This window comes from Asterias amurensis, chromosome 2 (genome assembly GCF_032118995.1).
Source record: "Asterias amurensis chromosome 2, ASM3211899v1".
Taxonomy (NCBI): Eukaryota; Metazoa; Echinodermata; class Asteroidea; order Forcipulatida; family Asteriidae; genus Asterias; species Asterias amurensis.
Window position 1 is genome coordinate 5,122,119 of NC_092649.1, and position 24,687 is coordinate 5,146,805.

Sequence of the window (24,687 nt, forward strand, 5' to 3'; positions counted from 1 at the left end):
AAACAAAGGTTCAGCTACAAATCATGGTTCGAGGTTGACCTCGGTGGGACTACAGTGGTGGTGTCGGGGGTCATCGCGCATGGGTATGGGAAGCACTCTCGTAGGTGTGACTCGATACAAGGTGACGTATAGGGATCAATCATCCACGGACTATGATGACGTCATTTATCGCAATGGAACCATTCAGGTACATCAGCTTAGTAGCTCGCTTTCACAAAGAGATAAATCTTTAGATTCACGTGATTTTAGTTGCAAAGTGTAATAGCTTTCTTGCTTTTATTTATTAATCCAAATTTTTGTTGTTGTTACAGGAGCGATCGTTTTGCATTGTTAAGTTACATCAAAAAAATGCACAACATTACTGTTTACAACATGGCTTTTACAATGTTGACCGCTTATCTGAAGTCATCTGAACTTTTTTCTTTTACTTACGACGTATTACTTGCAGGTGTTCGGTGTTAATATTGAATCTACGACACATGTTTGATCAGAGCATCGTGGCTACCGTATTGCGTATTGAGACTGTGATGCATGTTGGAAGAGCTTGTCTACGACTGGAATTGCTTGGATGTCGCATCAACTGAAATAAACTCAGTTATTTGAAGCAGAATTATTACAAAACTTTTATTTAATATTGACGTTATCTTGATGTTTATGTTTATATATTGTAAATCCTTGACCACAACAAAACCAATTATTGGTCTGCAATGCCGACAGTGTAAATGGGAACATATTTGCAATTATGAAATTATATTGAAATCACTCAAACTGATGGCGGTAACATAACAAATCAGATAATAGAATATGAGCCACTCGAAAATAGAACGACAAACAATTAGAATATGAACAAAATAAACCAGTACAAAATTTAAACAACGTAAACAATTCCTGAGACAAATGTTCCTCAGAGGGTGCGGGCAAAGGGCATTAATCCCCCCACCTCATGCACCTCATTCCCATCTCAGCGTTTACCTATAGCCAACATTAAATGTGTATCCCTAAATCATTGCAATCACAATGTTGCATTTATTTACGCATTAAAAAAAACCTAAATGTTATCCTTACTATTAAATAAAATAAGCTTCATAAAAACCTAAATACAGTCTGAAGTTTTAGTGTTTTTAAGTTAACTTCAATGTGGACTATGAAGAAAAGGTCCAATATATAACCATCGCTTACTGATTTGTCCAAAGACTGACACCAATGTCTCCCATAAAAACAACACCCAAACAGTCACATAGGAAGGTTTATTATCAAAGACCACACCAAAGTCACAAGAAACACCGGAAATAAGTTCAAATTTCCCGCACTCCCCAAAACACATTTCGGCAATTTTAAAGATTAATTGTGCAGAACAGTGCCAATTAATTGGCACAAAGTCGCCTTTTTCTCATACTCTTTTTGTAGTATCTCCTCCCAATCCCCCAACATGTTTTTTGTATTTTTTGTATTGACCATTGGTTTTGTTTTCCATCATGCAGCAAGGCTCGTCGTTTGTCAGTGCATCGACTTATCCCCTCCCCTTTCTAGCCACAAGCATTTTTCTTCAAAACATAAGGAACCTTCGACATTTCCCGTCCCTATTCCATTAGTTTCTGTCCTACTTTTTCCAAACCCACCCCTAGTAGAAAGAACTGTACATGACGCATCAGAAAATGCTCAAAGCTTGTCTTTATTGTTTCGCACTCGCCACAGTATAGCTTTGAAACTGACACTATAGTAAGCTTTTTGACCTCTTCAGCATTTCCGTTTCCACAATGTTTTCTTTGCTTGTCCTTCAATAATACATTTCTTTGGTGCATTAAACAAACCATCAAACTTTGTTCGTACAATGGTCTCATCTATGACTTGCTCGACACGGCCACATGATAAAACTTTATTCTTTCATTTACAAACAAAATGTGTTAAAAACTAAAGTTTCCCCCGGAAATGTCCCTCTTGCTCCTCCTATTTGTTAAAAGGTCTGGTGCCATCACTGGTGCCATCACTGGTGCCGTTGCTTTACCACTGGGGTTGATTTTATGTTACATCGACTTTGGCTATACATGCAATCATTTTGTTTGAAATAGAATCATAACAAATACTCGTTTTTTCGATATCTAGTTATTTAGTTGCTTTACTTTTTTGTTGAAAAAGCGGCACTTAAAATCTTTTGGTCCAAAAAATATCAGTTGGACATCTGGAAAATCGCCCTTTTATAGACCTTTATATGGATTATTGTAAAAACAAAAGAGGGGCCCAAACATATAGGCCTATATATATAATGAGTAGGGTAGATGGCCTTAGCTTTCGATCCAAACCGGACCTTCTTCAGACGCATAAAACAAGTACAAACAAATACATATATCCATTTATAGAAAAAGAGATGGGAAAGGGATTAAGGGAATGATCCAGAAAGAAGCGGGAAAATTATCGTCAATCAAAGTTATATAGTTATATCGTTAAGCTCTACCAAATAGTTGACTTATTCTAATAGAGATTTGAGTTATTGGTTGGAGTTGACAAGTGAAGCAAATATACTGTTTGGATTCTCGAGGAGGTTTTCTGGCGTATCATACTCAACTACCTTCCCGTCACTCAGCGTCAAGATGGTGTCAGAATCCAAAATGGTCGCCACTCGATGCTAGTACAAAAACAGAAATACAAATTTGTAAATAATTATATATTTACGAAGCATATCTAACAAGGGTGTTTTTGTATTTTATCATTTTCTTGCAGTTTTGGTGACCGAAGTTTTTCACAGTTTTTCGTTCTTATGTTCATGTTGGAATACACCTAAGTGAGGATACTGAAATTTGACAATCACAAAAACTATACCATGCCCAAGTGAATCGGAAAACTGTGTAATTTATTCACTTACCGCTATGGTCAGAACTGTGCAATCGGCGAAAACAGTTGCCACAACTTCTTGAAGAATCTTATCCTGTAAACAAACAAGATGCAAATGTAAGTATAATTTTCGTAGGGTGTAAGGATGCCATAACATTCTCCTCAACTTTGGCAACTTTGACAGCATTTCATAGACACTTTTCTCTGGAAAATTCAACATTAGCATGCACTTTATTATAATAAGTGAGCACTTTCAAACGAAACCACCCAAACTCCTTCGATGATTATTAAACCCGTATGTTTGTATTTAATTAAATAAAAATCGTTGCGGTACCCGCTGCTGAGGATTCGACCTGTTTCTAGCGCTCGGTGGTCTATAATGGTAAGACATTTGTATCTTGCAATGCAAAGGTCGTGGGTTCAAATCTCACCCAGTGCCTGCCACATTAACCGGGAATGTATTTAGTAATGAAGTACTTAATACACATCGGTGTAGGGTTTAAATCAAATTCTAAACTTCATCCCCGGGTTGGACCCCAAATCACTTCATTTATTCCATGGGCCATATAAATTATTGCAAACTTATTTTTAAGAGTAGACTAAAACCAAAACCAAATTTTGTACTTGATAAGCCTTTATAATCGGTTCGCCAAAGGCCTTAGTATTACACAAAATTAACATCGTTTACACCCCCTTCTCACCGTCTCAATATCTATGGATGCTGTAGCCTCATCCATGATGAGGATCCGAGAACGTCTCAAGAAAGCACGAGCCAAACAGAAGAGCTGCCGCTGACCGACGCTGAAATTCTCCCCACCCTCAGATACCTCCGAATCTGAAATGCGTCAACAAGAAGGTTGGTTCTGGTTTGCTTGTTCGACGGTGGTTCGACAGACTATGATTGAAATTCTAACATATCAAGTCTTAAAAAAAAATTCATTTAAAAAGCAACATTGTGTAACTGGTATGAATATGATATACCCACTCTAAAGTTGCCTTGGGGCCTACATGATTTCATTGTTTTAAAAAATCAAGTTTCAAAAATTAGTAGAGCTTTTTTTTTTTTTTTTTTGCAAACTTTTTTTGAAGGGAAGTTTTTCCAACATGACCAGTTTTTGTAACATGTAAGAATATGCGCATATCTGAGAACATTAATGTTTTTTTCCATCACACCAATGTTATGCACACACTTTGACACTGTGCCAGGGTCCGGGCAGACCCACAAGGTAAAGTATCGCATTTACTCCAAATGCAATTCTTGCTTTTGCTGGGCCTGAACAATAATTTTGCAATGGCTTTTTGTAAAAAAATAAAAATAAAAAGAAAACTGTAAAAAAAAAGTTGGATCGTCTTCCTCTACTGGCTCTTTGCTGATCTTGGTCTCAGCTGTACCTAGCTATAGCCACAACCATCAGTGGCAGGAACCAAAACAGATTCATAGACTTTCTCACCTAGTCCCTCTGGCATCCTCTTCACGGTTTCCTTGAGCTGGGAGATCTCCAAACTGTTCCAGAGATCACTTTCTGATCTCCTGTTTTCAGGATCAAGATTGTATCTTGAGTTAAGAAGAGGGAACAAATAATGTTAAATTATATTTATACTTTTCTTCATTCTGGACGTTCACAAGAATAAACGATTTGAACGATTTGTTAGAAGCAAAGAAAGTGTTTTAAAAATTCCAAGTTTACTAAACATGGTGAAAATAATATGTTGAACAAATACAGATCTATATAAATAATTAAACAACTTTCAGAAAAAGTGGTTAATATTTTTAAAATGCTGATTCTTTCTAGAACTATATTACCTGATTGTGCCGTTGAATAAGATGGGATCTTGCGGGATGATTGCTATGCGTTGTCTTAGAGTGCTTAAAGGAACTTGGTTGATGTCCACGTCATCAATGAGAATACGACCTGGGATGAGATGAGAAAGGCTCACCTAGTCAGCTTATTCTTTTTTTAGTCACTCAGTCTCACAGTCTCACAGTCGACCCTATATCATCCCAGAACAAACCCAAATAAACAAAACAACGCAACCTAAACCAACCCATCCCAGTCCTGCCCAAATCACACCCACCCATCCTAACTCCACACACACACATCAACCCAAACTGGGTTTTCCCACCGAACGTAATCAAAATGATGAACCTATCCCTACACACCTCAATCCAACTTTGACGAACCCATTCAACCCAAAACAACCCAACACAACCGGACCGATACCAAGTCAACCTCGAGCCCATTTTTGTAGACAGGGTCAAACAGAATGGGTGATGTTTCGTACACATCACATTTACCTTTGTAAGTGTCAATAATTCTGAAAAGTGCTAATGTAAGTGACGACTTTCCACTTCCCGTGCGACCACAGATCCCAACCTAAACACAAATTTAAAAAGAAAAAAAAAAACACAATCAACCAAATCAAATCAAATCAAGAATGGCAAAGTAGTTCAAACATAACTGCAAACATTGGGCAAGGAATAGAAGAAGTTTTGAAGATGCACCTTTTCTCCAGAGCGGAATTTGAGTGATATATTTTTGAGGACTGGTTCAAGCTCTGCTGCGTATCGAACTGAGATTCCTTGCATTGTGATTGCACCGTGCTTCGGCCAGTCGACAGAGGGCTCCGTACCTGTCAAAAAGATATTAAACAGAAGGTTAAACTTATATTCAACCCCATCTTGCAATTCCTATTATTATGTCTTCAATGTTTATTACTATACTTGTATTTCTGGTGATAAAACCAAGGACGCCTTTAAAATGTGAACTTAATCACTGTAGCTCGTACGCCTGAGGAAACCTGTACACAAACAGCAAGTTCGAGTGGTTGACTACTGACCAGCAACGTACATGCGCAGTGACGCACTCACTCGAACGACTCATTTGGAAGTCTAGTAAATCTTCCGCCTTTTCGCTACAGTGTCACTGGTTTCCCTCTGCGCTTTACACATGTTAGAATGGAACATGCCGTTGGGACCAGTGAAGAAACCATGGGCTCGAGGCTGATTCCAATGGTCGACCACAGTATGATCGACCAGCCTGGGTTCGAGTGCAAATGGTCAACATTTAGTGAACCATTGCGCACATTCGAACTTGCTCAAGGCTGCTTGCTATTTGAACCAGAAACACTGGGGTAAACCCCCTACTCTTCAACAATATGTATGGGTTCTGCTACAAGTCCCAATACATGAGACCTACGGCTTTATTTCCCATCCGTAGATCAAACCAATTATGGTAAAGGATACTGGGAACCAAACCCACACTCTGCTGACCAGAAACACCAGAGTATGAGTCTGGTGTTCTTACCCGCTCGGCCATGATACTCAATATATTAACTGATTATTTTCCTAGATTTCTGACTCGTTCATTACCACTGTACTCCAAATGTCGTCGCAGTTTGTGTGGTACTGCATTTCCGACAGCTGGGCTATGGGTTTCCATTATGCAAAGTGGTTAAAAACAGTGACGTCATCAGTACTAATGTCTTTAAATAAGGGAATAAAAGGGTCGCGACTAGTTCTTTCACGGCCGTTTAAAACAGGCATGGTCGAGTTGTCGTGTGATGAAAGCCGAAGGCGAGGGCCTTTATCACACGGCAATTCGACCATGTAGGGTTTAAAACGGCCGTGAAAGAAGCAGTAGCTACCCTTTTATTCCCATTCATAAATACCTTGTTGGTTAAAAGGCGTAATAAAGTAAGAAACTCTGTCAAACTTATCCGTTTTCAACGTGCTTGAGTTATGTATGTTTGTACCTCCATGGTATGTACAACGTTCGTGTGTTGCATGCCTATTTTCGACAGTTAATTCCGGTTCCGTTCGTGCGCATACGCGTATAGTCTTGGTGCAACACGTTCTGGTTTTCATTTCACACACAACGCGGCCAACTCACCGACAGCGCCTGCATCACCCGTAACAAGAAACGTCTTTCATCAAGACTAGCGCGGAGTATCCGCTCACGACCGGTTATACAGATTTGGGTCATTATCAAAGGTTTAAACTACCCCACGTGACGCGCTCTCCACCAATAGTGTCATGGCCGAGCGGTTAAGAGAACCGGATTCAAGCACTGGTGTTTGATCAGCAGGGTATGGGTTCGGATCCCGGTCGTGAGACTTGCTACATAAAATTGGGGAGGAAGTGCTTTCTGCTCTACCGGCCAGGCTTCGAATTGATGATACCCAAGCCTACATTCGTATGGACTGTGAAAGGGGTGACCCTGTTTCAGCCTAGGAGTAGGGGGCAACGGCCTCTGAAAAAAATTGTAGCCCTTCAGGCCTTGTGTGTCAGGCGACTTGCATAACATGAATGTTTTATTTTGACTAGAGTAATTATGTCATTTTTTACCTGCGTATGTTTCATTCGGTACTCCAATGTACTCCTTGATGCGCTCAATTGCATTCATAAGCATTTCAGTTTCGGCGGCATAACGGATGGCGAAATTCATAAAAGTGCCGATCTGTAATGAAATGATGATTACATAACAAGGCAAGGGAGGTACTGGTAGCACTTATACAGACTAAATAATAACATAAAAACTGCTTGAGCTTTCGTAGCAAAAACCACTTCATCATTCATTGCATCTAACGAAGAAGTTGTTGCTACGTAAGCTCATGCGGTTTTCTAAATGTAATTAGCTAGTCTGTAAGTTCAACCGACCTCAACATCTATTTATGAAGTCTCGAAATCAAAATCGTGAAAAATTGCTTCTGTCGCAAAAACTACGTCACTTTAGAGGGAGCCGTTTCTCACACTGTTTTATACTATCAACCTCTCCAAATTACTGGTTACCAAGTAAGGTTTTATGCTAGTAATTATTTTGAGTAATTACCAGTAGTGTCCACTGCCTTATAACAGTTACACAATGGTTTGAAACTTGTTATTTTGGAACCTATTAGCGCGTATTTTTTTATTTTTTTTTTTCAAGTTGGGTACCCCAAAAAACTAATCCAACTATAAGCCCATTCAACTGTTAAACCGTAAAATTTTCTAAAAAGATTTACCGATATTATGTACGTAATGGCTAGACCGACTTTGCTTGGTTCAATGGAACCGTTTATGGAACTAACGATTGTTCCTATTCCTGCGACCAGCATACCAATCGTTCCAATCATCTCCTAGAAAGACAACACAAATATGAAAATAATAGTCTCAGAAAAACAAACCATATAATAATTATTGTTCGTAAAATTTAAATAGACTTAGTATTGCCCAATAAGCGACCGGGGTGGTGTTTCATAAAGCTTTACAATTAATCTTATCTCAGAATAATCAATCTTAACTCTAAACAATCAATCTTAAATTCCACAAATTTACAATTAATCTTATCTCTGTTTCATAAAGAAAGTTACAATCAATATCAAACTTAATTTTACTCTGAATCAATCTTAGTTCTACACTTGATCCAAATCAATTGTTTGAGCAAAACAATCAATCTTAAGTCTGATTTTGGCGGGAAAACAAAAAGAGACAAATTCCAAGTTTATGTCACAGCTGAGTTAGTTAGGGTATAGTTACTCACTGGTTCAAACATGGCTCTCCAGTTACTTTTATTTGAGAATCGTCGTGCATTGCGTAGGGAGAGAATATTTAGAGACAGGAAGAACCCTCTGGATCACTATGATGATATAGAAATGTACAAAAAGTACAGATTTACACGCGCTGGATGCATCCATATTATCAATATGATTGGGGCAAACAATTATAAACATCTTCTAAATCATTTGTGTTTTTGTTTTGGAAGGGCACATGCCCACACTAGATACAATTAATATCAATCTCGTTTGAACTTACGCTTGATCGGTTTTACGCTAAGATTGATTTTATGAAACAGAATTTTGCAATTAATTGTAGACTAAGATTGATTCAGACTTAAGATTGATAGTTAAGATTAATTGTATTATGTTCTTTATGAAACACCACCCAGATAGACATAAAAACTGATGTAAATGTGAACCAACAAGAACTAAATTATTCATAAGCCTTTCTCTAAAAGACACTCGCCAAATTAAAGCGAAGGAGAGCATAACCTAATGAATATATATGACACCTGCTCACAACACGCATAAATAAAACCCGACGTATGAAGAAAATTATCTCACTTTAAAGGAACACGTTGCCTTGGATCGGACGAGTTGGTTACAAACGCTTTCATAGACCCTTTTTTTTCATAAAAATGCGTATGATCCACACAAGTTTGCCTCGAAATTGCGTGGTTGTCCTTTTACTGTGCAACCTAATACGGTCGGCCATTTATGGGAGTCAAATTTTTGACCGTGTTAGTCGACGAGGTAAAAGGAAAACCGTGCAATTTCGAGGCATGTTTGTGTGGATCATTGTATTCTACTTTTACAACATCTTTCTAATCATATGCATTTTATACAAAACGGTTACAAACGCTTTTCAAAGACCAACTCGACCGATCCAAGGCAACGTTTTCCTTTAAAAGCAGTACAATGAACACAGTGCCTCAATATACCATTCAAAATTACTTACTAGCCCATATAGCAATATACTTCTGCTTTAAGCAGCTCTTTAAAATTGGCACCCAAGCATTAGGGATAAATACACACTCAATATTCATAAGCTTCGGATCCGACCAATCATAAAACAGAGTCATTGCATCAAACTACTGGATATGCATCGATTGTCTCTTAAAGCCATTGGACACAACTTATATATAAAATAACAAACCTGTGAAAGTTTAGGCTCAATCGGTCAATCGGAGTCAAGAGAAAATAACGGGAAAACACACTCATTGTTTCCGCACGTTTCGCCGTGTCATGACATGTGTTTAAAATAAATCCGTAATTCTCGATGTCGAGAATTGATATTGTTTTACTGTTTTCTCAAAAAGTAGAACATTTCATGGAATAATATTTCAAGAGAGGTCTTTCATCACTACCTTGTGTAAACCCAATAATGCTTTAATATTCAAAGATTATCAGCAATTTATGAAGTTTTGCCTTACTAGTCGAAGACCATTCCATCGATGTGTTGATTGAAGGTACAGGAACGTCATGTTGTTTACGTTTAATTTCTTCATAAGGGCGTGGTAGAACCGACCCTGGTCTCTACAATTATGAATAAATATTATCATGCAATTATAAAGATATAGAAATACATAGAATGGGATTTGCAATATACAAAGACCATAGTTCATTTTACATACAGAACAAGTCCGCCCCAAAAAAATAAATACAAGAAAATTATATGATAGTTTATTGACACCTTTTTTAAAACAGTACAGTAAACATGATTTCAATTTTACTACCTTTATGGATTGCGAGTACAAAACAAACAAATTATGGTAATCGCAGTGTCCATGCACCTTTTTTTTTTATTAAGGCTTCGATTTCTTTTTTGCTCATTTTTACTCTGTACTTTTGCTTAAAATTTTTCTTTGCAAGTTTTTTTTTTCTTTTTCTTTTTTTAATACTGATGCGCCCATGAACAGGCTGGCTGGTACAGGAGATAGTAAATTATAAATTAAACAAGTTAAATTAATTATGAGTTATTACAGGGGAATTCTAAAGACCGGTGTGCTCAACATGGGATTTTGTGTACACATTGTTTGGTTGGTTTGTAGAGACACAGAAAATGTAAGTAATCTATGTCTCTACTTGGATGCAGAACATAAAATGTGTGGACTTATGGTGTGCGATTTTGTTATCTCGCATATTGTTTGGTTGTGCATTGATTAGTATTTCCTCCAAAATCCGTTGATGTTGAGATTCCCTTTCAGCAGAAATCGTAGCCTATGACATGAAACCTTAAATATGTGTTATAAGCCTTCAGATTTCTTCTGATCAGTTGATCGGGACCGACTGTCATATAGGCCTAACTTTGGAAGCCCTTAAAACTGCAGTAAAATTTGTATTTTTGAAAGAAAAGTAGTTACATGTAAGGAAACATTCACATTGAAAATTGGTGGGGAACAAAAAAGGAAAGTAAATATGTAGATATGCTGGAACATTTACCTGTAAGCCCGTATTGTTGGTAGACCACTCAGAGTTTCCGAGAAGTGGGCGAATATTGGAGACTTGGTTACGCTGTCTAGACGCTGCAGAGACCTGATGGGAAAATAAGAAAAAATACACAGATCTTAATAGCGCCTACTTGGGCGTATCAAAGCACACGTTACTTTAAGTTTTTTTTTTTTTTTTTTTTTTTGGGGGGGGGGGGGGTGGGGGATCTTCAACCTACCTAGACGATGTGACGTAGAACTTGGCCAGGACAACCCCACACACCAGCATTGGAACAGCGAAGAGAATGAAGATTGGCAAGACAATACAGTTCACCACAACGCCACTGAAATACCCAACGGTGAAGAAAATCGTGGTATCCATGCTTTGAAAAAGTTTCTAGAAATAAAGAGACGAAAAATACAAAATCTCTCTTGAATATTTCATGCACTCCTCAACAGTTCTCCGCGTGCATGATAATTTCCGAAGTGGTGGTAATCTACCTTCCACGCTGTACATCTGTCCCAAAATTGTCATGATAAATCATTCCTATTTTGTGAAAACTTTCTTCCTTTTCCTTTTCCACGTTAAGCATTAATTTTTCCTGAAACGTACTTTTTCTAATTACAGTTTTCTTTCTTCAACAGTGTACTGAGGTTGTTGTATGTTGTGCTCTTAATGAACATTAGTTGATAAAGTTGGTTTATAGTGGGACTTGCAATGGCCCTTTGGTCGGACCCTACACAATAATCAGAACATTCAATAATCTTTTAACTCTTGAAGAGATTTCAGCCCATTTTGTATAAAACTACTGACTTTGTGGCACATCAATCAAATACAAAATATTCTAAAACACAATTTTAGAACCTGTGTTCTTACCATGTCCATGATGTTTGTATCACTTGATAAGCGGCTGAGAATGCGTCCTAACGGTGTAGTGTCAAAAAATCTGCCAAAGAATTTTCAAAAGAACTAATAGGTGAGTAAAGGGTACAAAAGCATATCTTTATTGAATGCATTAAAAAGAATATTATTTTCTAAATCTTAAGAAAGGGTTTTTATTAGTTTATAGAAATTAAAGTTAAATCAGAAAAACGTTTAAATATTACACAGGTAAGTACAATGCGTTATAGAAAGAGCAGCGGAAGTTGAAAAGTTAACGAACAAGTTTAGATATTGAAAGCCAATAAATAAAAAAACAAGAAAGCTTGGTGATTGGGAACGGACAAAAGATTAAAATAAATATCGAAATGAGTTACCATAGGTCAGTGTCTACATTCGAAAGAAATACAGGTTCTTACTAATAGTGTAGCTTTACCGGTGTGTGTAAGAGAATGGTGTTTATATCCAAAATAAATACCGGTTAATAAGTATCGACGTGAACGGGAAACCTTTGATGACACTAGGTAGCAGCAGACTTAACACATGTGCTCGTGCTCAGAACTTCGTAAGCGAGAGTAAGAAATCTGGTAGCGCTGCCACCAAGCGGTTCAAAGTCTCCAATTGTGTAGCAACAAAATGGAGTTTGATAATTGTCCTCTAATATTACTTTTTTTTTACCTCATAGAGCAACGTGTTACGTTTTGAAGCATGGTTATGTGCAGTTTCTTGGACGCAATGTACGCACCGACTGCAATGGACACGCAACCCACTAATATAGACATCACACCCGCAAGAGAGAGACCAGCGTAGCCTGCTATGTAGTAGGATAGTGGTTCCTTCGTAGACTGGTATCCGGCAAAATAGACAACATAAATAGTTACGGGTTGAGTTTGAATCTTTGCTTTATGATGGGTTTACAATTCACCAAGTGTCATCAATAAGCATTATAAGCATCTCTACGGTAAACACCTCCGATACTCCACTTTGTGTCCGTAGTTAAAGACACCGGACGCTATTGGTATTTTTATTTTACTCAAAATAATTGTTAGCATAAAAACTTACTTGGTAACGAGCAATGAAAAGCTGTTGATAGTACACAAAGTTGTGTGCTTTCAGATGCTTGATTTCGAGATCTCAAAATCTGATTCTGAGGTCTCGAAATCAAATTCGTGGAAAATTGTTTCTGTTGTATACTATCAACAGCTCTCCATTACTCTTTACCAAGTAAGGTTTTATACTAATAACTATTCTGAGTAGTTACCAATAGTGTCCACTGCCTTTAAAGTGGTAAGAAGGCTCTTCGAAAGATCGCATTAAAAGATCCAAGAAGCCCATTGAGGCCTATGAACAATTTAAAAGAACTAAGATTAAAAACGTGTTCTTGTAAGATGTTCCAGTGACATCGTTGGCTTGTTCTATGACACACTGTACACTCTGTTACAACATCACCTCTCCGTTGCAAACTATTGGTGGCGCACTTTATCGGTCATTCTATACTGACTACTCTGCAAAATTACATTGTCTGCAGAGATGCCTGCCTCGGACCAAGACGACAGCCAGAAATTGGTGCCAGCCGTGAAGGCGCCATGTGCAATGTAGCCGAATATTGACGAAATTGACATGAACCAAGTCATGGCATGAAAGTAGAAGAGATACACGTTGACAGACACGGAACCTTTTTCCACCTCCTCTTGCTCAATCAGTGTTGCTCCTTTCGGAATAGACACTAAAATAAAGAAGCAAAAAGAAATCTTGGAATTCAATGAATTGATAGAAAAGTATGGTTCCACTGGGTCCAAATTTATTGTGGTGACACTTGACGCGGAAGTCTGGACTTACACAGAAAACCACAGTAATTTCCGCCTTGAATTTGAGCCAAAGTATAGCATATTTTTACTTAGAAACCTAAATAAAATAGAAGGGGCCTACCACATAATGTTTCACCGTGATTTGACTTTAAAAAAGAAGATTTACTGAAACATTAACCTTGATATCAATGTTATGTGATGTCATGCTAGAAGTTGACAGATAATGATTTAAGTGTGTGCGGGTTCTTATTCATATAATGAGCAAATATCACCCTTTTGATTTGTTGTCATGAAGTGCCTGGTTTGGGCATAAGCGTATCAAATACCGTTCTCACCTGATTCTCTCGACAGTTCTCTCGAGATCTGTTTCCGAAACACCGTTTCCCGCTCGTCTTCAGACAGTCCCCGGAGGGTTTCTTCCAACTCCGTTTCGGATTCAGTCGCCGTCTTGACAGCTTGTTGATACTCGTTATAAAGATCTGGAGTCTCATCCACAATGTCTTGAAGGGTTCCTTGGTGAGTTATACGTCCCTCCTTCATCACGATGATCTGGAATCAACGATACAGTCTTTACTGGATAAATACATTTTGTGTTTTCACATGCACAATCTCCGAGCTTGGCCACAACAAAACTTGGAAAGTAACATCCTTTTCAGTGGTGGAGTGTGTTTACATTGAATAACTTGGGTTATTAAACTTAATGGATGAGCATTTGTATGGGGCATTCAGCAGCACTGCTGGCTTGTGCATGATCCAATTAAGTCCACCGTTTGGAAAAGCAATTACATTAAAATAACAGGTGTTAGTTGTCAGACGAAAAGGATGTGTCTTTTTTTTAAGCCACTTTCTTTAACGGAGCGTTCCCTCATTATACAAATTTAGGTGGAGGTACCTACGATAGAATCTTACCTTCTGAGCATGGTGAAGGTATTGTAATTGATGCGTTACCAAGACGACAGTTTGCTTATTACGTAACAAACTGCCCACGATAGCTTTCTGGAAGACATGTGATCCAACATGGACGTCTAAGGCAGACAGTGGATCATCCTATTACATCAGACGAAAGATGGTATAACTAACAGCAGGCAATAATAATCGTCATTTTTATGAAGTTAGATTTTTTTTCAAATTAGTTGGTTTTGGTGACATTAACTTTGAATGACAGTTTTTAAACCTTTGAACTTTCCTGAACGACTCTTAGTCAAGATTTGTTGTTTGTTTTGTTGTGTCTCAAGATATTCATCAAGCTAACTCTGACCCACCAAGATGACGATATCTCTGCCGGAGTAGACGGTCCTAGCCACGCTAATCCTCTGCTTCTGTCCACCGCTCAGGTTAATCCCCTTCTCTCCAATCTCAGTCTGGTCTCCTCCTGGTAGGATATCAATGTCTGGTTTCATGGCACACACATCAATGGTCTTCTTGTATCTGAAATAGAGAGGGCATCGGGATACCATTCTTTACATTTCTTTTACACATTATTGCTTGGTTGTGACTTATTTTTTTTATCGATCATCAAAAGCCACTTGAGCATTGAGCAGGTCAGATTTAAAGGCACTGCATGGGGTCGATTTCACAAAGAGAGTTAGGACTAGTCCTTACTTAGGACTAGTCTTAGGAGATATGAAAAACGTATGGCTAGTCCCAAGTTAGGACGAGTAACTTGTCCTAACTCAAGATAAGACTATATCCTTAACTCTTTGTGAAATCCACCCTGGTCACCTTTGGTAATCGTCACTGACCAGTCTCCTAAACTTGGCGTATCTCAACATTACTCACAAAATAACAAACCTGTAAACAATTGTATTCGTCGGAGTTTTGAGATAACAATGGGGAAAAACACACCCATAACAGGAAGTTTTGTGTTTTCAGATGCTTGATTTCGGGACCTCAAATCAAATTCAAATATTTTAGTGGAAAATTACTTCTTTCTCGAAAACGACGTTACCTCCGATCGGAGGGTGCCGTTTCTCACAATGTTTTATCCTATCAGTCTGCAGCTCTCCATTGCTTGTAACCAAGTAAGAGTTTATGCTAACATTTATTTTGAGTAATTACCAATAGTGTTCAGTGCCTTTAAACAATATATCGAGACAATTTTATATTCAGTATACTGGCATACAACCAACACAAGTCTTGCTTGTGTACATCGTTGCAAGTATAAGAGTGCTTTCTGACCCTGAGGGGACAAAAACCTACACATGCTCTCCTAGGTGGGATTCGCACCCATGATCCTTACATTATATAGTGCAACAGCCTATACCGCGGGTGCCAGGTGACGAACACAATACAGGCTGTACTGGAGAGAGTGCGGAGTAGCCTCGGAGGACCAACTGACCAGAATTGGCGAGGTGGTGTTTTCGTAATTGTCACGCCCTCATCTCACATAAGAATAAGACAGTTTCTTACTGTTTTGTGTCCAAACTTTCACCGAACAGGACATTGTCTTGTAATGTTGCGTTGATCAGCCATGCTTTCTGCGCTGCGTATGCGATGGATCCCTTGGTCCTGCAAAAACAATACATTATTTACAACAAGTGAGCGTCTACCTCCATGGTACTAGTGAGCAATTCTAACTAGACATATAAAATAATACAACAATTTGTTGCCATTTAATAAACGAAAAATGCTTATTAAAGACAGTGGACACTATTGGTAATTGTCAAAGACCAGTCTTCTCACTTGGTGTATCACAAACCTGTGAAAATTTGAGCTCAATCGGTCGTCGATGTTGCGAGATAATAATGAAATAAAAAACACCCTAGTCACACGAAGTTGTGTGCTTTTAGATGGTTGATTTCGAGACCTCAAATTCTAAGCTTGAGGTCTCGAAATCAAATTCGTGGAAAAATACTTCTTTCTCGAAAACTATGTCACTTCAGAGGAGCCGTTTCTCACAATGTTTTATACCATCAACCTCTCCCTATTACTCATTACCAAGTAAAGTTTTATGCTAATAATTATTTTGAGTAAATACCAATAGTGTCCACTGCCTTTAAGTTGACATCTTTGTGAGCATAATTAGTCTACAAAAACCCAGACACGAAGCCTAAATCGTGCCAAGTCGAGAGATTCGGCAACTCGCCTGGTCGGTCGAAGCTATATTAAAATACCGTCAATTCGGACTCGGCCTTGTTGAAAGTTGCCACTTACCTACTAAACTGCACACTGCCGGACAATGTGGTCATCTCGCCCTGCATAGCGGACACCAGGGACGACTTGCCGCTTCCAACGGCTCCAACAATTATGGTCAGCTCACCTGGGGAAAAATCTTACTAAACTAGAGACACATGTTTTTTTGTTAGAATTGTTATAAACAAATATTTTTCCCGTGCGCCATTTTGGAATTTCAAAATGTACACAAATGAATTAACTCTCAAAATGGTGAACATGTTAGACGCGCAATGTGTGTGGAGGGCCAACAAGTCAATACACCCCTTGTAATCAACACCTCCATTGGACCAGTATACCGTATCCCGTAAACTGTACTCCATTGGACCATGATTGGACCAGTCAACCGTATCCCGTGTTCTATGAAAACCTGTCCCGGGAGATTCTGTCCTACGTGGGAATTTAACCTAGGCTGGAGGAGAATGATTCAAAAGAGGGCGCTATCAGAAGAAGCTTGTTACAGAGAGAGAGGGGGGGGAACACAGGATCTCCGGGGGACAAAATCTCCTGCCATACCGGCAGCCTCGTTTTCGTTAGTGTTAGTCTTCCTCCCCCGGAAGAAGAACAGCTGTAGTATTTACTACTTTTACCTGCCGGTATGTCAACGTTGATGTTTGAAAGGATTGGCCTCTTGCTATTCTTGTCCCAGGTGAAGTTGCCATCAGTAATCTGGAGGTACAAACCAGCAGGAGATGTTATTTAACTAAATCATTAATACATAGAGCAGTCGTTGGAGGATGTCCAAATGTTGGTATAGTTAAACGACAGTTGTTTATGATTTGTTAAAATTACAGCAATAAAGCAGCTTAAAGCCAACAATGTATAGTTTACAAACATTAAATTGAGAAAGAAACTATATAACAACGCTATTTTGTGACAGCACAATTCTCGAAAATTGTTTTTAAACAGAAACAACAAGCCAGTTTTGTCTTGAGACTGTATTTCAGTTTAAGAAATGCATCATTTTGCAATCATCAAATATGGCTAACATTCCAGCTATAAATAAAATATTGTTGAACTTTAAAAGTTTTTTAAAGTTCAAGATCGTTGTACCTTGGTTAGAAATCTGGAGCTTTTGAATCTAGAAAGGACAGTATGTAAATACTGCGATCGTGGTTGCTGAAAAAAAAACAGGAAAGGCAAACTGATAGAATTTACAATGATTACCTTAATGGCAACTGATCGAGGCACATGACTGAGTTTGGTTGTGTGAGTAACCCCATACTTAATGGAACGCTTTGATACCACCACCTTTGGTAATATACTCGACGTTTCATTCACTTCATCTATGTGGTTGTCATCGTAGCCGTTCTTGTTGTGACGACCAACCTTTGAAATGACAATAGAGAAGCTTTAGCTGTGATCAAACAATCAACCTTGCGAGTTAGACAGTTCATTCCTGGTTAGTTGACAATCGATTGTGTGTTTATTTTCACCTAATGCACATTGAGTCGATTTTATAGTATTGTATGGTTGTCTTACGTTTCAAACACCTAAATTCCTTCACAACAGAAACAAAACTGGCTGATTTAATAGATGTTAAATTTGCATCGGGGATACAGAATACTATTTTTGGTATTTACCCATATACATCGATGTGTGTTAGCACTGTATAGTCAGTATACTTACCCGAGTTCTGTGACAAAAAATCACTCGGGTGGGATTCGAACCCACGACCCTTGCTACTCCAGAGCAGTGTCATACCAACTTAGACCATCAAGATTGCCCGGTGGCAAAACTGGGTGAATACGAAACACGGGCGTACTTTGACATGGGGTGGGTTAGCAAGAAGATATGCATGGAATGAATCCAACTAAAAAGGACAAAGACTCATCATTCTGGTCGTCAGACCAAACAAAGGAGGGAGAGGTTTAGAAATAGAGGGGGGAGTTTATACATTTTTTTCTCGATATGGGGCAGCAGGTGTTCCGCCAATTGTGCCTTTATTGTGTGCTTGGAATCTCAAGAATTCTTTGGAGGATTTGTTGTAAGGTTGGGGAAACTTCTGTACAGGAATAAAGTACTGCACCAAAATGTTGTAAGGGACTGAGTGTTTGACCATAGCAGAGTCTTTTTTTGAACGCTAAAGGCCGAGTCTAGGCCCGGTCATACATGCCCCGATAACGGGATCGAAAACGAGTACAATAAAAATGCACGCCCTCGATTGGTTGAATAGCTCTATGCAGAATATACGCCAACTAAGCGAGGGCGTGCATTTTTATCGTTCTCGTTTTCGTTCTCGTTATCGGGGCCTGTGTGACCGGGATTTAAATGTCCAGACAAATAGTGTTGAAGTATGAGATACCCTCAGCCTAGCCTTGCTCAAGGCAGTCGCATTATTCGCTCCGAAAAGACGCAGCTGTAAACCCACCCGCCGTATACCCTGTGCATGGTGTGTGCGATCACACCGAATGACCCACCCGTATACACACTTTCACATCGTACGAATACTGTTCACACAAGTCATCGCACTCGTACACCACTAACCGCATGCGGAGGCCGTCAGGCCGACAGCCTTGTCGGGTCTGTATCTTCCCGTTTTAATGTGTTGTATTGAAAAAATTCCAATAGTGGACGAAATTGGGGGGGGGGGGCTCTAGGATATGCTAGTATGCAGCTCATGAATATGTATATCGTTCGTCAGACCTACCAGACAACACAGGATGTGAGGCAAATGAATTATTCATTTTGACGTCCAATCACACACGCCTATCATGCTCGCTGAGCGTCCGTGGTGGTGGTGTGTGATGATGTAGACATGTCTCATCTTTCGCGGGCATTATGGTAATGAGCTGACCGTGGGAACTCTTCGCTTATTATAGTAATGAGGTCAGTGGCTTCAACACAGATCCTACAAGGCTGTCGGCCTGACGGCCTCCGCATGCGGATAGTGTACGGGGGCATCGTGTCGTGCGATGTTACGCACAGTGAATACGGGTGGGTTTTACGCACAGTGAATACGGGTGGGTTTTTATACAGCGGCTTATTTTTTTCGGAGTGAATAATTCGACTGCCTTGAGCAAGGCTACCCTCAGCCCCGTCGGGCCTGGATGAATTTTGCCTGACACACGATTGTTTTGCCGATGCAACCATGGAGGAAGGAAGAGAAGGAGCTCGAACGACCCGCAAAACTGCAGAGTAACAAAAGAATACTCTGACAATGCCCCTGTCTGGCCAGTGTAAAAAGATAGGAGACCTCCAGCTGGACGGCCGATTAACGAGCAGGATAAGATCTCTTTGTACAGAACGTGCGGTGCCGCCGCTCTGTACCGTTGCCTTCGTGTAAAGTTGAATCATTGGAGACAAGAATTGTAAATATACACGTTTTCATTTACCGTTTGTGGTGTTTCACGGAAACATCATGGCATATGTTTACATTTTTTGTGACTTTCCGGTCACTAGCGGTGGTTTAACATTTCGGTATTAGCACACGAGGGTGGTTGGTATCCAATTGTGTTTTTCGATTTGGTGAGCACAAGTGTACACAATTTTTATCAGGTCTAAAAAAAGTTGAGTTTTTTGGCGAGCTGCTTTAGCAGTATGCGAGCCTATGTAATACCGATTTTGTCCGTCCGTCCGTCTGTCGTATAGATACATAGGAAAAGATGAAATTCAAAGAGTGCATCAATGGTTCCAGTTGAATTAGCTGAAACACTGAAAATCTTAAATGGTCATAAATTCTTATTGCAACGATGTACTGAATTGAAACTATTCTTCTGGAAAAGGCAACGTGTCCCTTTAAATGGTCATCACTCTTTATTGCAATGATGTACAGATTTAAAACTGCTGCTTACATGTAGATAATATGAAAAGATGAAAACCTTAAATGATCTTAACTTCATACTTGTCAATGTCTCCACCTCTGTGACCATCAGTTGATCAAATAATTGGTTTTTCTGTCAGTCATTGGTTCTATCTGGCGATCGGCAGCTCGCCATGGCAGCTTCGCTGTCTAGTTTCTGTATTATATCCATACGACATACGACACCATAGTTGAGTGAAGAACCAAGTGCGCACGCGCAAACTTACTTATGCCAGGTCGCCCATTGTCTGTATAAGGTATGCGGGTGATTACGAGGTGTCGTTTCCTTCTCTTCCTTCCTCCATGATGCAACCAACGGGCTCACGCATGTCTAGGGACGTGTGTGTGGTATCAAGAGTTTTGAATTAGAAACATTTTGTGATGCTGAAATGAATCTACTCACGTAATCATTATCCATGCCGTGGTCGGTGTTCTTATAATCTCTTTCCCGCCAATCGTTTCCCGCGCTTTGCATTTCAACCTCCTGCGCCATAAAGAATCGCTGCAGTCGTGCAGTGCTGATTATACCATTAACGAGGTGCGTGGTTATCATTGGTAACATGAAGAGGGGACCAGTCATTAGGTTGAACAACGCCATGGCCGAGAAAGACTTATCGGGTGTGAGATCTTCACCGCTGAGGGCGGGGTAAGTCCCAAATGTCTGCAGCAGAAAACAAAAGGACACAAACAAGTGTTAATGAGGCTTTTGGGTTATGGTTATTATAAATTCTACTATTTTTTGTTAAGATTGCAATTGTAGGCCTATACGTGCTTTGAAACAACCAAAACACCAAATCAACATTGTTTCGTTCGTCGCGATGTAGTTCAAAGTTCTTTTAAGCCTTAATGCCTGAATGGTTTGCACACTTTCTTTATGTTTTCCTATTTTTGATGACAATAATTTTTACACCATGAAAATATACTGAATTGTATAAACATTTATAAATTTGTATGATTTGTACTAACCAAGAGTGTCACAGTTAGTGGGGCGGCCGACACGATAAACCCTGTAAAGTGTGAGAACAATATTAAATGAAAATGTTAATCTTGAAAGTTAAACAACACAACAACAACGTCAACAACAACGACAACAAAAAGAATAATGACAGCGACAACGACAACAAAGCGCCAGCGACAGCGACCGGCGACAGCGACCGGCGACAGCGACCGGCGACAGCGACCAGCGACAGCGACCGGCGACAGCGACCGGCGACAGCGACCGGCGACATGCAGCGACCGGCGACATGCAGCGACCGGCGACATGCAGCGACCGGCGACATGCAGCAACCGGCGACAGCGAACGGCGACAGCGACAGCAACAGCGACAAAAACAACAACTACAACAGCAGCAACAACAAAAACAACAACAGCAACAACAAAAACAAACAACAACAGCAACAACATCGACAACGACAACGACGTCCACGACAATGACATAAGCAGCATAATCACCACCACCACCATAAACTGCAGTAGCAATAACAACAACAGCAATGACGACAACAATAACAACAACAACAACAACAACGACAACAACAACAGAGCAACAACATCAGCATAATCATTACCACCACAATGAGCAACAACATCAGCAGGAAAATAATACCTATAAATCCATAACCGACGTTCATCCTCAGTATATGATTCAACTCTTGGAGTCTTATCTTCTCCACGACTTGCACGTAGAGTTGCTCCCATCCGTAAGATTTCAGCAGCTTGATACCTTGCAAGATCTCGTTGGAATGTTTGAGTCTTTCGTCTGCTAAATGCTGAATGGAGAGAAACGATGGACATTGTGAAATGTATATGTCATCTTGCACGAAGTGGCTGCCTTATAGTCAAACAGCTTTCGTCCTCAGTTGAAACTGATTAGTGTAGGTGTGTAGTCCCAACTTCAATTATCATAGGCTCTACACTTTTTGGACCCATAACCCAATTGTAGCAGTTGAGTTGATAGAATAGTTCAAGTCGCTAGATGTGGTAAAAATACTAACATTTTCATAGAAGTGTTGTTAATATTTACCAAGGCACTCTTCTGGTGTTTGGCCATGAAGTTAGCAACCCATAACTGAACTGGAATGACAAGAATGTAAACCACTGAACCAAGCAGAGCTGCAGTACCAAGTTGCAAGTATAGAAGATACAGATCAAGGGCAATCTAGAAACAAAATAACATGTTAATAGATGCAAATATGAAAATGCCACATCGAACATTGATATACTAAACATAACAGTATTAAAACATGGAGAGCGTCCTCAGGTGAGATTGCACGGTCGTTTTGCGTATCACTATCGTAGCCTACAATGGCATGGCCCTTAACTTGCTAAGAGCCAAGCTTGAAACATTTTTGGTATTTTTTTGTACACAATTTCAATTTTCCAAATACATCGCTCTATATGGATGTGAATATAATATTTTGTGTCTAAGCCTCTTGTTGGTATGTTTAATGGCAAAAAAAAACTCGTTTTTTTTTTCCAAAATGTAAATTTTCGAATTAAGGCCGAGACACACTGCAGCAAAAAAGCAAACGATCACGATCACGACGCAAGGAGGAGGCTTTCTATTGGTTGAATTGCTCCACGCAGAATACGCACACGCTCATTCAACCAATAGAAGGCGCCCTCTTTGCGTCGTGATCGTAATCGTTTTCGTTATCGCTGCAGTGTGACTCGGCCTTTTGGCTGTTTTGCCATTGGAGAGTCATGACAGGGTCTTTTTGTTTTATTTTGTCGCTCACCAAGAAAGGAACAGTCCATAGAAAATGAAAATACTGGAACATGTAGAGCAGGTTCATTGGGTCCGTCGACATGTGATTGGTGATCTGACCCACGGTCATGTCGCCTCCAGTCGTAGCAAACGTGGACAAGCTCAGAGATTTCTCGTATACCATCGACTATTGGACATGAACAAGAATTAAAAATCTGTGAGTGAGTTCTGTTGTGTTTAACTCCATAACTTTATTTATTTGGGTCCTTCATTTGGGCAGTTTTTATTTTCATAACATGATTGTAAAGGGACCGGATTATACTTGTGACCTCTGACATTATAATTATGACATTATAATTATGTGAAATTTACGTTTTAATACAAAAAACGGAGCTCCTACCAAAAGATAATGAGTTATGACGTCAGAGGTGCTTTATGAAAATCTTTTTGAAAAGCACCGGAAAAGGGTGTTTACAATTGTTGATTGGGGATCGGTTTACAAAGACTGGTAACAATTGTATGTAAAGTCAATTTTCTTTTTAATTCATCACACTGTAAATGCACTTCAGCGAAGATCACTTGTTGTCGAGTTCGTTCAAGCTTGTCTTGAAGTTTTTTGTCCAGATAGCATGCAGATGCCCATCCTCGTGATCCTTCGTCCTTGCAGCGGCGTTGACGAAATGGTGTCAGGTTGCTTTACCCCTTATGAGTTGTTCGGTCTCGTTTAGATTGGATTCGTGTCTTTGGTGATGCATGTCTGGGTAGCACATTTTCCTCCAGCCGCGATTTTGATGACCGCCAGAAGGATTCCAGAAGATCAGGTCCAATAGGGGTTGGTCAGCTGTACGCAAAGACAGGTTCCAATAAATGTTCTTTTCTTTAAAATAACTTTAAAAAAGCATACCTGTATGGTTGACCGTAGACACATCCCATAATATGATGAGTAATAAAGCGAAGTATGGGCAGCAATGAAATTGAACATTCCTGCAAAGAAGGACACGACTACAAGCACGAACCCGTTGGTCATGACCTCGGTTACGCTGACGAAGTGTGGGCTAACCTTCAAAAAGAAATTTTGAAAAACAAAAACGAGAGGGTTACAAGGTGAATTGACGAGATTAGAGTAATAATTGCGATTTTTTATTGGTGGATCACACGGTTTTTCAGTGAGTGGTGGAATTCATCCTAGGTCATAAACCAACCACAGTGAAGTTATCACAGAACTAGGGAGTCACGTTTTTGGAGAAAGTCCATGCGCAATTTCAAAGGTTAATACCAGAGTTGTTTCTGTTAATATTATACATGGCTATTTCCAGATACACTCGTCAAAGAGAGGACAGATCGATTAATGGGAACTTGTTTTTTTTCTTCTTCTTACATGGTAAAATTTGGGAGCGGGAGAAATCTCAGGAAATACTGGCACTGGTATTAATTCTAAGTAAAAAATCTAATTAAGTAAAAAATCTTCAAGTATTATATAGTTGAGTTATTATGGAGGTTATATTTCACTCTTTTTGAGGGGTTTT

At 39.4% G+C, this 24,687-nt stretch overlaps 1 protein-coding gene across 1 annotated transcript; it reads right to left on the reverse strand.

The window, feature by feature from the left end:
* Positions 1-275: 275 nt before the first annotated feature.
* On the reverse strand, positions 276-24,687 carry LOC139951320 (ATP-binding cassette sub-family C member 9-like). The gene is made up of 28 exons (XM_071950156.1): positions 24,066-24,687; positions 23,193-23,348; positions 22,478-22,612; positions 22,061-22,223; positions 21,421-21,461; positions 20,858-21,115; positions 17,820-17,981; positions 17,243-17,321; positions 16,635-16,740; positions 15,891-15,989; positions 14,744-14,909; positions 14,391-14,528; positions 13,817-14,030; positions 13,191-13,399; positions 12,352-12,518; positions 11,671-11,740; positions 11,033-11,190; positions 10,807-10,899; positions 9,798-9,900; positions 7,831-7,944; positions 7,175-7,286; positions 5,333-5,460; positions 5,126-5,204; positions 4,634-4,742; positions 4,281-4,384; positions 3,531-3,664; positions 2,861-2,923; positions 276-2,623 (listed from the first exon to the last, which is right to left on the reverse strand). Exons 1-28 carry the CDS (start codon positions 24,186-24,188, stop codon positions 2,486-2,488), a joined length of 3,621 nt encoding a protein of 1,206 aa, XP_071806257.1. The 5' UTR covers positions 24,189-24,687; the 3' UTR covers positions 276-2,485.

Coding starts and splice junctions, on each gene's coding strand:
- LOC139951320 (XM_071950156.1), bottom strand. CDS start 24,188: ATGACCAACGGGTTCGTGCTTGTAGTCGTGTCCTTCTTTGCAGGAATG. Junction 10,900..11,032: donor TTCTACGTCACATCGTCTAG/GTAGGTTGAAGA, acceptor TTTTCCCATCAG/GTCTCTGCAGCGTCTAGACA. Junction 7,945..9,797: donor GATGGAATGGTCTTCGACTA/GTAAGGCAAAAC, acceptor TTGTCTTTCTAG/GAGATGATTGGAACGATTGG.